Source organism: Mus pahari, chromosome 3 (genome assembly GCF_900095145.1).
Source record: "Mus pahari chromosome 3, PAHARI_EIJ_v1.1, whole genome shotgun sequence".
NCBI lineage: Eukaryota > Metazoa > Chordata > Mammalia > Rodentia > Muridae > Mus > Mus pahari.
The window spans coordinates 58,256,811-58,271,264 of NC_034592.1; the positions used below are offsets into that span (position 1 = coordinate 58,256,811).

Here is a 14,454-nt window from a genome sequence, read left to right on the forward strand (position 1 = left end):
CATCTGACTCCATCCTAATTGGCTAGTCCTCTTCTACATAATGCTTGGGTATTTCAAAGGAAAGTACTAGTAGTTGTACATCTTAACAAAGTTTAACATTAAAGGCTAGAGAGATGACTCAATGGTTAAGAGCACTTACTGCTCTGATAGACGACTGGAATTTAGTTTACAACCCTGCATGGTGACTCACAACAGCCCATAATTCCAGTTCCAGGGGATCTGACACCCTCCTCTGGGTTTCTTGGGCACTGGGCATGCACATGGTCCACAAACACACATGCAGAAACTCATCCACACTCATAAGACAATGACAAATAATTATTTTTTCCAATAGAAGTTCAGTGTTAAACTTCTAGAGTGTCCATGTAAGACACATATGCTGGAAGAACATTAGGCATTTTATGTGCCTGAGCAGAACCCATCGCCTTGCCCTAAAAGACGGCATCCTTTCTCACAAACAGAAAGTTTTCACTGTTTACTGATAGTCTGTATTTATTTCTAATCTCGTAGAGAAGCACAGACCCCCACACACACACTGCATAGGCTTTGTAGTTAGAAGAGAAGAGAGCCACTTGCATGTAACAGACTTCTCTGTAGTTAAGATAAAGTGAAAGGGTGACAGCTGGGCCAGCCACTTTACTTAGTCACAGGCAATGTCCTTTACATGTATGAAAAAGGGTATTGGGAGGTGGAAAAAGCAAGCAAGCATGCAACAAAACCAAACTGTTTCTCTAGGCAAGAGTACAGATCCCTACCATAGCTCCCTTTAAGGGGAATGGAAGGAGTAAGATTTATACATGGTCTCTAGGGCATCAGAGAGTGTTACATGTGACTTAAGTAATGCATCAGGTAGAGTGTGGTAAAGTCCTACACCAGAGATAAATGGCCCTCCCCAGGGGTAAATGGAACACTTCTTAAAATTTAGAAACTTGTATGTGACTTGTATTTATTATGTTGACTTTTCTTAGCGTTTTCTACACAAATTAGTGTTTACCAGGTGGCGGGTCTACTGGAGCCAGTTTATTCACTTTCTCCCCTGCATATTGTACCCAGAGTCGTGCCTACATGCCACTTGGTAGATGGGTGAATTTCTCATTTTATCCACATCCCAGTAGCTGAGGAACTCCATCTCTGACCTTGATAAATTCCTTGATAAAACGGTATTTACCAGCAGCGTCCAATATCACCCGAGCCCTCCCATCCTTTAATGTATAAACTGCGTCTCCCTCCATCCCCGTTTATTATCTTGTCTGTAACTAGACGCTGCTGCCAGAATGCAGCCCTTGTAGAAACGAGGCCTTTCCACAGCGGGATCCAACAAATCCACATCAATGTGGCACCACGCAGGTTTGAAAAGGAGCAGGGATGCCTAGCATCTCTCCCTGTGACATCCGGAGAAGGACAAGTAAAGACCAGGTACATTCACCAGCTGCCACTCAGCATCCAGAGAGTCAATTCACTTCCCCAGCCTCGCGGGTTCCTCTTCTGAAGGACCATGGGTGTTATCTCCTCCCCGCTCTCGCCCTGTTTCCCTTTCCTCTTGAAAGCCAAATTGCCTTCAGTCCTTGGGACCCTTTCATTACCAATTGGACAGGCTGGGGGCTGATTTGTAGGATTGCGTCTCCATCCCCCCCCCATCGCCCCCATAAAGACCAAAGCATGAAAGGTACCTAATGCCACTGTTTGCCACAAGCATCCCGCTTTTAAAATATGACTTTGTTCAGTGATTGTGGTAGGGGAGGCTCAGTTTTAGATGGTCTCAGATGCTCTTTGAGGGCTGGGGGCAGATCAAGGGGAATACCACCATCTGAAGAGAGAGTGGAGAGATGAACCTTCCCGAAGATGCTAGATGGCACCGTGGCCCTGAGCCAGTGGCCTTGGGAGAAGCCGTGTTTGTTGCTGTTATTCCTACAGCTGATAACTGAGGTGCCCTGTGGAGGACAGGGGCTCTGATTGTGATTTGCTTACACGGGCATAGGTTGACCAGACTGTCTTTTGTTCCAACTGGCCTTCTGCCTCGTATTTACCTCAACTGTCAATCCTAATGACGTGTTGAGGCCCCAGAGGGACAGGGTCCTGGCTCTGGGCAAATCTCTGATGAGTGTTTTGATCTGTGTGAGTTGTAAATAGACTCATTTTTGAAAGAGTAAGTCTTTTCACACCTTGCAGCGCTGACTTCTCTCACCTCAGCAAACCACATGCTGGAGACAGGACCAAAGAGCTCCTGGCAGCCTGGGTCTATTGCCAAATGGCAGCCGTGGCCTGCCTGGTCATTTCATTGTATACATGAGCCCTCGGAGTTGTTTTGTTGAAGCTGTGATTTCTGTAGTGGTTTCTTTTTTCCCCGTTCATTTGAAAGCTAACCTGAGTTTAGACATTGTTCAGTTTGGTTTCAAAGCCCCCCCCCCCATGTGCTTCACCACAGTATCTGGTCAGTCCCTACAGAAGATTTTATTTACTCGGGTTGATTCCTGAAGATGGATGACCAGGGCTGGGGCAAACTGCCACATGGGTGTCTGAATACCAGTGATACCCCCAGGAGACTCTGTCTTGAAAGCACTAAGGTAGATCTTCACTAGGCTTCTTCCCAGCAGGCCGTGCTTTATGTGGAACCAAAGAGGCTGAAAGCACACCTCTCCTTCACTGCCGAAATACAGAGAATTTCTCCAACCTGAAACCCCTTTATAGCCTTCCTGGGACAACCTATTTCAACTACAAGTCTCTAAAACCATTAGCTCCGATCTACATTTCCAGGTTCCATCAGCTACCCTGAGAATCCTTTCTGGACATCATCTCCAGAGAACAGTATTTCTCTCCATGATAAACGCTGATCGTTGTAGAAGGTGAAGGCCAGGAGTGACCCCAGAATCGAGTTGGTCTGAGTAGGGGCCAGTTGATGAACCACTAAGACCCACCCCTCACCAAGTTGAGTGCTCAAGCTCAAGTTGAGCTTGTCATCTGGGCCACCACTTATCTACCATGGTGGTGTTTCTGAGAGTGCCTGGCTCCAGGGCCTCCCAGTCTTGTTGAGTCTCGTCTGATCTGCCTTCCACGGTCCGAGATCTCTGGCATCCTCCTGCTCTTCTGGTAAAGCTCACTATGGGGTGTGATGGTAGCACCTTGTAGGCTTAGATTTTTTTTTCACAACCTTACTTATGGTTCTTCAATGCTTCAACCTCTCTTCTAGACCACCACCCACCAGAGATAGGGGCAAAGAAAGGTTAATAGGAAACAGGGGTTTGCCGACCTGATTAGAAATAGTCCTTTGGGGCTATTCCGATCTTTGTTGTCAACAGCCTAGTCCACTAGCAAAACACCAAACATGAATCAGTAGCAGCAGCCTGACCCAGAAGAAACTGCAGGGATCTGCCAGTTGGCACGAGTGCTCAGAAGTGGCAAGAAGCAGCGGGAATACCGCGAGGAGTTCTTTGGTGCATTTCTCTCTACAAAGTCATAACAAGTGAAGATCAGTGAAGAGAGCAAGGTGAACCAATGCAAGAGCATTTTCAGCGAGTACCAGCGTCTGCAGAGCCTAGTAAACACCAGCAAAGAGTGGCAAGGAGTGGCAAGGAGAACCAATGCCACAGAATCGTCCACTGTCTGTCGAGTTGTACCTGTACCCTTTCCAAACAGCACATGTCCTCTCAAGTGTCCATTCCAGCAAAATGTCACATGACAGCTTCTAGATGTTCCCAGCAGAACATCTTCTCATAAGACAGTTTCCAGAAAAACATCACAGGACAAACCGAGTCTCCAACAAAACCAGAAATTCCCAAGTACTTCAGTACCTGCTTGTCTCTCACAGACTAAACCCAGACCAAAAAGCTCCTAGCCCAACAGTTGCTATTTGACAACTACATCCAGACCCATTCCCCACACTTACTTTGATGGAGAGTAAATAGCTACATGTCATAATTGTATGATTATATATTTTCTATCATTTGTTTTTTAAAAAAAAATCTACTTCCATCCCACTTCTTCTATTGAGAATTAAAATGGGTACTTGACTGTGGATGGTACACAAGTGTATGTATGTGTGTGTGTGTGTGTGTGTGTGTGTGTGTATAAATGTATATATGTGTGTATATATTATATGATATATAATATCATGTATATATAATAGGATCTAATATGTAAGTTAGAATAAAATAAAGTCATCAAAATAATTTACTATGAGTTATTTGAAATTTGTAAATTGTTTGTGGAATTTTCCATCTAAGAATGTTGAACCTTAGTTGGCTAGAGATATGTGAAATTACAAAGAGCAGAGCTACAGATAAGGAAGATTGCAGATAAGGGAAGGCAACTGTCACTATTTGTCATGGTATAAACCAAAATGAAATGTGCTGGGGCCACTTTGTGTTACTTAACCTCACTGGGAAGGTCACAGACCATAAGCTCCAGTTTCCCTCAGGCCACAGAACCAGAGTGTTCTGTGGCTCTGGTGGCCTCACCTCTGAATTCATCATGAGTTTTAAGAGCTCCATCCTATGAGCCATGATGAAAACCAGTCCGTATAATATTGCCATCTGGCCTTCGTTCCATATTCCCTATATATGCGGTGCTTCTGTGCCTCTCCTCCTACACCTTTATTTTACAGCAATTCTCACAGATGCAGAAATGAGCCAGTAGACTAGGAAGCAACTAGAAAGTTTATAGATTAGATCTCAGCGCCAGTTTCTGTTTCCACTCTAGTGTAGGATGCCTTCTAACAAGCTTCTCTTGAGAAGAGTCTAGAGTTAGTTCGGAACCATCAAGCAAATAACATTCCTCAGAGAAGTGTTGCAAATCACCACAGCAACACAGCCTCGCAAGGACAAGGGCTGGTGAGTCCAAGCAATGCTTGAGGCAGAAGGAAGCATCCTCGATAGATAGGAGCTTCAGGAAACCTTGTGGACAGGAAGTGAGGTGTGTTCACAGAGTGAAGAGACTCGTGGACGGCTGTGGCAAACAGCACAGTTATATAGAAAGGCTGACAATAAATGGTGACAGATGAATCTAGAACACTTAGAGGACACTAAAGAAGTACTAGAAAGATTACACTTGGGTTACATGTCAGTTACTAGGATGAGGTGGCCAGGAAGCACTAAGGTCAAGAAAGAAAGCTGTCTGGGGACGAGATAGATCCCAGAGCTACACAGATGGGAGCTGGGGTTTTCTCCAGGGAGAGAAAACAGAGCAGTCCCTTGGTGGCAGAGCACACTGTGAGAGGCAGACAGAGGGACAGACAGGTAGAAGAAGGGTTTAGGAAAGCAGAAAGTAGGGCACAAGCTGTGGGGGGAAGGAGAAATCAGATAGGTTTCTGGTATAGGACACTAAACCAATAGAGTGTTTCAAAAGTAGCTGGATGTCGCCATCTTTACCTCTCCTCGACAGATCCTAAGACTAATCGGAATGGCTTAGCATATATTGCCTTGACTGTATATTGCCTTGAAGATCTGACAAGTTCATCATGTTTGAAATTCTTGATGAAATGTAATTATTTTTATTGTAATGAGATCTGTAAATTAAAAAGACAGTATTTAAATTTCAAGAAATTAATGTACTAAATCAGTAATTTGAATAAGATTTTAGAACTCTAAGTTTTTAAAATACATATGAACTAAGCAATAAAGGTTTCATATTGTCACTCTATAAATGCACCTGAACACCCACACATCGACTCCCCCAACTCCAATATTGAATCTGTCAAGATTTTAGAACTGACTTACTTGTAAACCTTTATTTTTGAGGTTGTGCCCCGCCCTACCTTAAGCTCAGTTAACAGCCAGGGGGTAAGGTGATCCAGTAACTCCTTTTGATTTTAGCCAAGTGTCTAGGAGCATTTGTGCTATTTACAGCTGATGTCAAGAAGCAGGAACAGCGGGGCTGCGCCTCAAGCTAGAGAGCTGTAATCCTATTACACCTCCCTGAGCCTTTCCCCCACAGCTGCCCCTATGGCTGCCCCTATGGCTGCAGATGCCTGGGGGTGACTGGATTGACTTTTAAATCCCAAAGGGTCCTTGCCTCAAAGTCCCCATGTGTGAGTCAAGTGGTGACTTGGACACTTGCTAAGAGGCTCCTCTGGCACCCCTCTGGCCCCAGCTTCTCTTCATTATCTTTTGAGGTCCTGTGCTTTCTAGGTGACCCCACTGAGCACTGGATTGGTGTGCTCTTGTGTCCTTCAGTGATGATCCTTAGTGGGAAATGAATGTGGCTGACATCTCCCAAGTCCTGGATTTGTGTAATCAGGATTAATAAACAAGTCCTCCTTTGATTCTGTGTAATAAGTACATAGTATCCTTTTGTTCAGGATAAAGCTGTCTTTATGAAGGTCATGTGTAAGTTATGACATTTTCTTCCTCCAGTTATATCTGAGGAGGCCCGCCACTTACCTTGTGTGATAGTGTTATTAAATACCCTTTAATGACATTAATAGTTCCAAAATAAACTTAGATACAAAAGGTAGGAATTTACTCAGTCTTCTAATTTTAAAATGACCCCTTACTCCATATAACAAAGGTATATTACTAACTTTATACAGTACTAAGCTTTGGAATTAAAAAACAACAACAACTACAACAACAAAAAAACCTTTAACACAAATCACTAACCCTTTGTGTTTCGGGGTAGTCCATGGATCAGAGTAAGTTATCCAATGACCATGTAGAGGGTTCTTCCCACTGAGATTGGAAGGGAAGGGAGTCTGCATACACGCAGCTCCTCCTCTATCCTTCTAACTAGTGCATACATTCATTTCTAGTCCCTGTAGGGATTATTACGGCTCAGAATCTCCCTCAGTATCTTTTCATATAGAATAAACCCTTAGCGTGTTACTGACCAATGGATCCACTCCCTTATTTGAAGCTTGTGTAACAATGTTTTATTACTGTCTTTCTTTATAGACCTGGCCAGAGGACTGTGGATGACCTGGAGATTATCTACGATGAGCTCCTTCATATTAAAGCCTTATCCCATCTTTCTACCACAGTAAGCATCTCTTAATCAAGCTGTGATGCACGGGCATCCATTCAAGCAATCACTGTACACATAAAAGAAAATTAAATACAAACCACAGAATGAAAACGTAACATCTGAGCCTAAGAAATGACTGAACGTGGGTATAGCTACAAGCCTGACAACCAGAGCCCCATCCCAGTAACCTACGTGGTAGTCAGAAAGAACCAACTCCTGAGAGTACACCGTGGCATGCAGTCACCCCACAAAATAAATAAATGTCCCTTCGAGGTCTGCCTGATGGGGTTTGTTACAAGCTTGTCTAGACAGTAGTTGTGGAATAGACTTTCAGATCCAAGTAGCAAGTCTAGTGAGAGTATTTCTGGATGATAGGGAATCGTATAAGCTATGTGATAGATAACTTCCGGTGAGCCTGGAAACAACCTCTAACAGGCACTCACACAAAACACAAGTCCCTTCTCATGTACCTTGTCTTCCCACATTTTTTTCTTTTTCCCCCACTAGGTGAAACGGGAGTTAGCAGGTGTTCTCATTTTTGAGTCTCATGCCAAAGGAGGAACTGTGTGTAAGTGAGAGCCCTAATGAAGCACTATGCCGGACCACACTCCCTGCTGGTCAGGCCTAGCCACACCCTCTGGTCAGACTTGGCCACGCCCCCTGCCTGTCACGCCTGGCCACACCCCTTGCTGTTCATCAAGGCCACACTCTCTCTGTTGGCCCCACTCTGACCCGGCAGGATATCGCTTGGCACTTGTCCTTTTCTGGACTGGTGACTATTTCATCCGGTGTCAGTCAATCTAAAGTTTGGTGGGTATTCCAGCACCACACATGTAACACATGCCAGTCTGAGTCCTGCGGGCTCTCTACCCCACTGACTCAACACGGTGTCTAAAACGGGTAGGATGAACCAAGTCTCTACTCTTCCTGCAGGGCTCTGGGTGGTAACTTCCATATAGTGGATTTAGAAGAACTAATCTGTGGCTGCTGGGGTAGCTCAGATAGCAGAGCACTTGCCTAACATGTGTGAAACCCTCCAGAGGTTCTGTGCTGAGCACTGCATAACCCAGTGTGGGGAGGAGGGTTGCGAGGATGCAACTGGGAGGGTGCTCCAGAGAGGGAGGTAGGAAACTTTAAGGTTCAAGGTTATCCATGGGCATAGAGTAATTTTGAGACCCAGTCAGAAAAAAGGTTGAGTTTTTTTGTTTTTTTGTTTTTGTTTTTGTTTTTGTTTTTTTTAAAAATGAACTTATTTGGCTCTGGAAATCTCCTGTTACAGTTATGTGTAAAGTATTGTGTTTCTTTCCCCCCCCCACGCCCCCCCCCCCCGTGCACCATGGGCTCCAAGCCCAAGAGGATTTCTTTGCTTCAGATAGTCACATAGTGTCAGTCATATGGGGCCTCTCTCTGGAATTCACATTGTCCTTCAGCTCTGTAATCATACCTGGAAGCCAGAAGTTCAGACATTAATAGACGCACGCAGCACTGCTGATGCTGGTGTTTCCCTCTAGTGGACAAAATCTTTGCTGAGCAGTTGGGGTTAAGGTCAGAAAATGAGTCAGCATGTCAAAGGTCACAGAACTGAGAGGGACGGCTATATATAAATGGAACTAAACCAGGGACCCTCCGAACACTTTGATAGTCCCCAGGAATTAAACGAACTTCCAGGAGACATGTTTTGGAAACTTTTGCTCTTTGTTAGATCCATTGTGATAGTTAAAAATAAATGAGAGCTATGAGTTAGAGATGCAAAATGAGCTTTAAACATTGTATCACAAAATGTCTTTTTTTCCCACTCATTAAGAACACTATTTCTGATACTGATACTTCTGTCAGCAAGAAACCCTTTTTTTTTTTTTTTTTTTTTTTTTGCCTTTTCAGGATCACTTTTGTATAATTTTTATTTTTTGTCTCTTTGGTTCTCCTTTATTTAGTTCATTTTCATTAGTCTGTTAATTCTTTTTATTCAAATCACTAGTTGTTCTCACTGAACTATGAAATATTTAAATGGATGAAAACAGAGATTATTAAAATACTTTATTTTTATCAAAACGCTCCTGTTTGTACTACAGTTTAAACACTTTCCAAACAATGAAACTGTCCTCCAGCTGTCTTGAGTTCCTCCCATTAGCCTGCTCTTCCCTCCTCCTCAACGGCGATTCGTACCCTGAATATGTTGGTTCTTATCCTAACCAATTAAGAACATATGTATATATTTATCAACAAGCTACAGCACTGATTTACATGTTTTCAAACTTCACATTGCTGGTCAGATCATTTTTAAAACCTATTTTGCACAGCACAATGCTTTGTGAATTGTGGGGGAACGTGCTTTCCATTAAGACATGCATTGCTGGTAAATTGATACCCAGTAAGAACCTGTCTCTCAGGGCAAAGCAAATACTACAGACTCTCGTCCTTTTATGTTCCACAGAGAGACAATAATGTTCTACCTGAATTAGTTAGGATTTGCCGGTAATTTTTTTTTTATTTTATGTATGCGTAACTCTGGAGCCTAAAAGCGATGATTTGATAAGCTGTAATTTATATTGATGTGCTGCTATTCTTGTCCTATTCTTGTCATGAGTCTCTCCATCTTTTTGTGTCTAGTGTTTAACCAGGGGGAAGAAGGTACCTCCTGGTACATCATTCTGAAAGGATCTGTGAATGTAGTCATTTATGGCAAGGTATAATATATCTATCTGTATCTTTTTCTTTTTGAAGCTTTAGTTTATGCCATTTGCTAGTGTGCCTCTAAGTAGTAACAAATGTTGCTGCAATTAAATTTACCATGGCATTGTTACTCCATGTAGAAAAGACATAATTTCATCTTTAATCATAAATTTTCCTCAATTATTGCACTCAGAGTCATTCATTGACTGTATTTATTTCTGTGAAAAAAATAAGAAGCATTTTAATCTGATTATAATACTAATGCAGTCCACTTACAGACACAATGTTTGGTAGGGGGGAGGGGAAGGAAGATGCTTGATCCCCCCCCCTTTTTTTTTCCTGACTGTCCCACTCTCCCCAGGGTGTGGTCTGCACCCTGCACGAGGGAGATGACTTCGGCAAGTTAGCTCTGGTGAACGATGCTCCGAGAGCTGCCTCCATTGTTCTTCGGGAAGATAATTGTCACTTCCTAAGAGTGGACAAGGAAGACTTCAATCGGATTCTGAGGGTGAGTTGAGAGAATAGACCTTGGTTGAAAGACATCCAATGTTTCCCCTTCTTGAATTATATATATATAATATATATATATATATTGCTCATCCCACAGGAATGTGGCAAATAGATACTCGCGAACAAAGGGCCTTTATTATGAAACAGGCATATTCAGTGGACTGGTGTACATTCTGGAGACCAGCTGCAGACATCAAATATTAGGCTGGAACAAAAACCTCTGCACATGGCTATGCTGGTCCCTATGACTGGACAACAATAGTAGTTGCTTTAGCAGGATAGCACAGTCTAATGTAGTTCTCTCTGGTCTCCTGCAGATCCTTCTTAATGTCTTTTTATACCCTCTGGTCCAGCAGAGCAGCAGCCTCCCTGTGCCCCCCGGTCTTCTCTGTGGCCCATTTTCCCATCTCTTCCCAAGGGAACCATCCTCATAGCACCACACAGTCTAGATTTCCTGAGTGCTTGTTAATAGAAATTAATGCCAATTGTGGTTATCCCGCAAAGCATATTCCTTCAAGGGATTTATCGCAGATCATTTCAAACCACAGCGGTTACAGATACTGGCAAATAGGTGAATGATTTGAGTGGTCAAGGAGCAGCGGGATTGCACCTGAGGCTGGGTTCGGATGAAGAGTCTCCCTGTAGCTGGTTAAGGTGTCTGTAAGAGTGTGAGATGTTAAAAAAAAAAAAAAAATGGTTCCTGGTTCCCTTTCATGCGAACTTCTCCCTCTACACTACCTGAAGCCCTGGCCTCTGCCCGAAACACTGCTTACACACTCAGTCACAAAGCAAAGAAAGCTAAAATTCATACCACTGAGAAGGTGATGTGTGACTCAGCTGGTGAGTGCTAGCCAGCTTGCCTGAAGCGCCAGGTTCAATCCCTAATACTGTATGAGCCAGGCACGGTGGTGCTCAACTGTCTTCTTACAAAGTGGAAGCCTGTAGGATCAGAAGTTCAAGGTCAGCCTCAGTTATATAGAGAGTTTGAAACTAGCCTGGGGCGTATGAGACCCTGCCAGTTATAATGATAATGATAATAATAATAAAATTTATACCATTGAATAATATATGGAAATGTATCATAGGAATTTGATGTTATCCTCACCTGGTTTCATTTAAAATGGAGACCAAATATTAGTAAAAAGTAGTAAAAAAAATTTAGAGTAAATACTTTAAAGTATTTTAAGGCAAATTTCAGACCAACTCTGAAGTTTACACCCATGGGGTTGCCAAAAATAAAAAAAGCATTTGAAAGAGTCATATTAGAGCCATGTTATCACTGAAGCTTATAAAGCCATTCAAACTAACCGAGAAAGGCTTGGATCACATTTCCATTTGATTTTGAAAGAACTGTTCTTGGGGCTGGGGAGATGGCTCACTGAAGGGTTTGCCATGTAAACAAGAGAACTTGAGTTCAGATTCCCAGAACTCACCAAAAAAAAAAAAAAAAAAAAAAAAGCCAAGCACAGCGGTGTGCCTCTGTGGCCCTAGTGCTGGGACATAAGAGACAGGTAGATCCATGGGGCTCACTGGCCAGCCATTCTAGTCCAGTCAGAGAGCTCCAGGTTCACCGAGAGACTCAGTCTAAAAAACATAAGGTGGAGATTGGGTGAAGCGTAGGCCCCCAGCTTCTGCGTGCACGCTCACACAAGAGGACTGCACACAAAGAAACCCGGATGTGCATAGACCCGCACATAACCAAATCAGAATAAGACAGTTGCTTAATTAGACAGAGTTGCCACTCCTACGGATCATGTAAGAGAAAAGGACTCTGCGCACACTCAGTACCGATTGCCACATATGTTTAGAAAGGGTAAATGCCTCCGCCCCACCCCCACGCCAATTCTCCACTCCATGCCCTTCCCCCCAGAGATTTCGCAGAGCATCAACAGCACCCCAGACTCCTCTGGAGTTTTTCTGAGACTCTGGTAAAGGCAGTTTTTAAAAGCACATGCTTCAAACCTCATCTGGTCCTCCCTCTGACCGTTCCAGCCCTTGACTTTGAAAATGGCTTAATTTGTAGACGCGACAATTAACATCACAAGCACCAAATGAGTTTCTGAAGCCTTGGAAATTTCTGTCATTGTCTGAGTGAACGGCAGCATCTGTATGTGGTATAATTTGTGTTTGCAGGACGTTGAGGCGAATACAGTCAGACTTAAAGAACATGACCAAGATGTCTTGGTACTGGAGAAGGTCCCAGCAGGGAACAGAGCTTCTAATCAAGGAAACTCACAGCCTCAGCAAAAGTATGTTTGCATCCAACACTGTAATTGCCAGACTATGATTAACCTTTTCACATGGCATCGTTTCTACAATAGCATGTTCTCCTTTTTGTGGAAGATGGGAGTGTGGGTGACTTTTCTCTCTCTCTCTCTCTCTCTCTCTTGACTAATCACACATCTTGTGGTGTATAATGTATCCATTTCTGGTGCTACATTGAGCTTGGTGCTGGGTAGAGACATACTCTGAGAGTATTGTCCTGCTCCAAAGGCCTCTCCCTCCGTACTGTTCAGCCATAATAGCCTCAAAGAGAAGACCCTCCCCCAAGAGAACAATGCCAGGCAGTGCAGGGCACAGGCCCCAGGGATGAGACACTGGTATTTGAATGCCCTGGGGAAGTTTCAGATAAAGTGTTTTCCTTTTGCTCTCAGAGTGACTGAGGACACGGATGAGACCCTGATTTTGAGTAGAAAACATGTCGTCTCATTGAACTCCTAGGCACTCATTCTTGCCAGTGTCAAATGGAAGTCTCACTTCACATTTCTCGAGCTTCTTGTTTAACTATTTAACTGGGGTCATTTCTGGAGCACCCGGGCTCAGTTTCAGCTTTTTCTGTAACTCCCTACCTAAGACTGTTGCATGAAATGTACCAACATTTATGTGATGAGACAAGAGACTTAGCAACAAGCCTCTAGGAGATCGGGGCTTGCCGACTTTTAAGTAGGGATTAATTTCCAATCTGTGTATAAGAAAAGCAGATGAATGCTTGTTTGCTAAAGAAACATCACCAAATAATATGTTGAAGGAGCATTTCCCTTTGTTGGCAAGTAAAGCGGGCTTCCCTTTATCAGCGCGCTCACCCAAACTGATGAGTTCCTATTGTTCCCACTAAAAGTCTATGACTCCGATGTTTTCATCTGGGTAAGTCAACATATTTGAGAAGAAGACAGGAAGAAACATATTATTAAATGAGCACAGTATGCTTTGTAAATTTTCTCTAATCCTTACAACAACCCTGTTTAAGGGATGGAGGCATTTCACTTGCTCAAGGACTCTTTAAATCAATGGCTCTCAACCTTCCTAACGCTGTAGCCCTTCAGTACAGTTCTGCATGTTGTGGTACCCTCCAACTGTAAGATTATTTTCATTGCTACTTCATAACTATAATTTTGCTATTGTCATGAATCTTAATGTAAATATCTGATATCTGACCCCTGTGAAGGAGCTAACAACCCCCCCAACCCCGAAGGGGTCGTGACCCACAGGTTGAGAACCACTGCCTTAAAGGGTTCAGCTTGGCTGCTTTCCATACCTCTGGTCTCCATTCTTCCTAGCTTCTCTTATCAAACGAGAGTAGTATGCTGCATGGGTTACAAAATGCTCAGAGTAGGGGCTTGCATAAGAACATATCCATCTGTCTCATGCATATGGTTATTCCTTACCCAATACAGAATAGCTACTATTTATGTCACAGTTACTATCAGTAAATATGAGGTGCTACCTATCTGTAAGTCTTCAGTTCAAGGTGCCTTCCCCTTTAGGAATTCAGTGGAATGAAAACAAGAGAAGAGACTGTGTGTCTGATTGTTATTTTAGTACTGTATCAGTTTTCTACTGGTGTCCTGCCATCCGGTCCATATTTCTTCTATAATTCAAAGATAATGCACCTGTGAACATTTGTAGCAAGCTATTTGTGTAATGCACTAGGCAGAAAATAACACACCACAAAGCCATCTTCCAAAAGAATGCAAAGCTTCTCTCTCAAGAGGTTACTTCCCCAGACTGACTGGAGATTCAAAGAGAGCCCGTAAGTCAATTTTATGGCTGATGTTCTCAACTTTGACAACATACCAACAACCGTGTCTGCAGACAGACACACGGTTGAAGGTATCTGTCCCTGCGGAAGCTCTTCTTTTCAAACTCAGAGAACATCAACACATTGGTGGCAATAATGTTATTTTTCTGATTTATTTCCCCCTCCCCCCCCCCCCGCAGATCCCTGGGTTAGTTTACATGAAGCTTGGGAAACTGCCTGACTCCGCCCAAGCCGCTGAACAGTGGACGAGCCATCCACGCTGATATTAAGTCAGTGGC

General features: G+C 43.4%; 1 protein-coding gene across 2 annotated transcripts in view; it reads left to right on the forward strand.

Annotated features, from left to right (window-relative positions):
• The window catches only part of Rapgef4 (Rap guanine nucleotide exchange factor 4), a 290,360-nt gene that overhangs the window by 220,826 nt on the left and 55,080 nt on the right, over positions 1–14,454 (forward strand). For both annotated transcript variants that reach the window (XM_021194039.1, XM_021194040.1), the window contains 5 exons: positions 6,885–6,969; positions 7,462–7,522; positions 9,565–9,641; positions 9,989–10,135; positions 12,271–12,386. In XM_021194039.1, the coding sequence (XP_021049698.1) occupies positions 6,885–6,969; positions 7,462–7,522; positions 9,565–9,641; positions 9,989–10,135; positions 12,271–12,386 (486 nt within the window). The remainder of the gene's footprint in view (positions 1–6,884; positions 6,970–7,461; positions 7,523–9,564; positions 9,642–9,988; positions 10,136–12,270; positions 12,387–14,454) is intronic.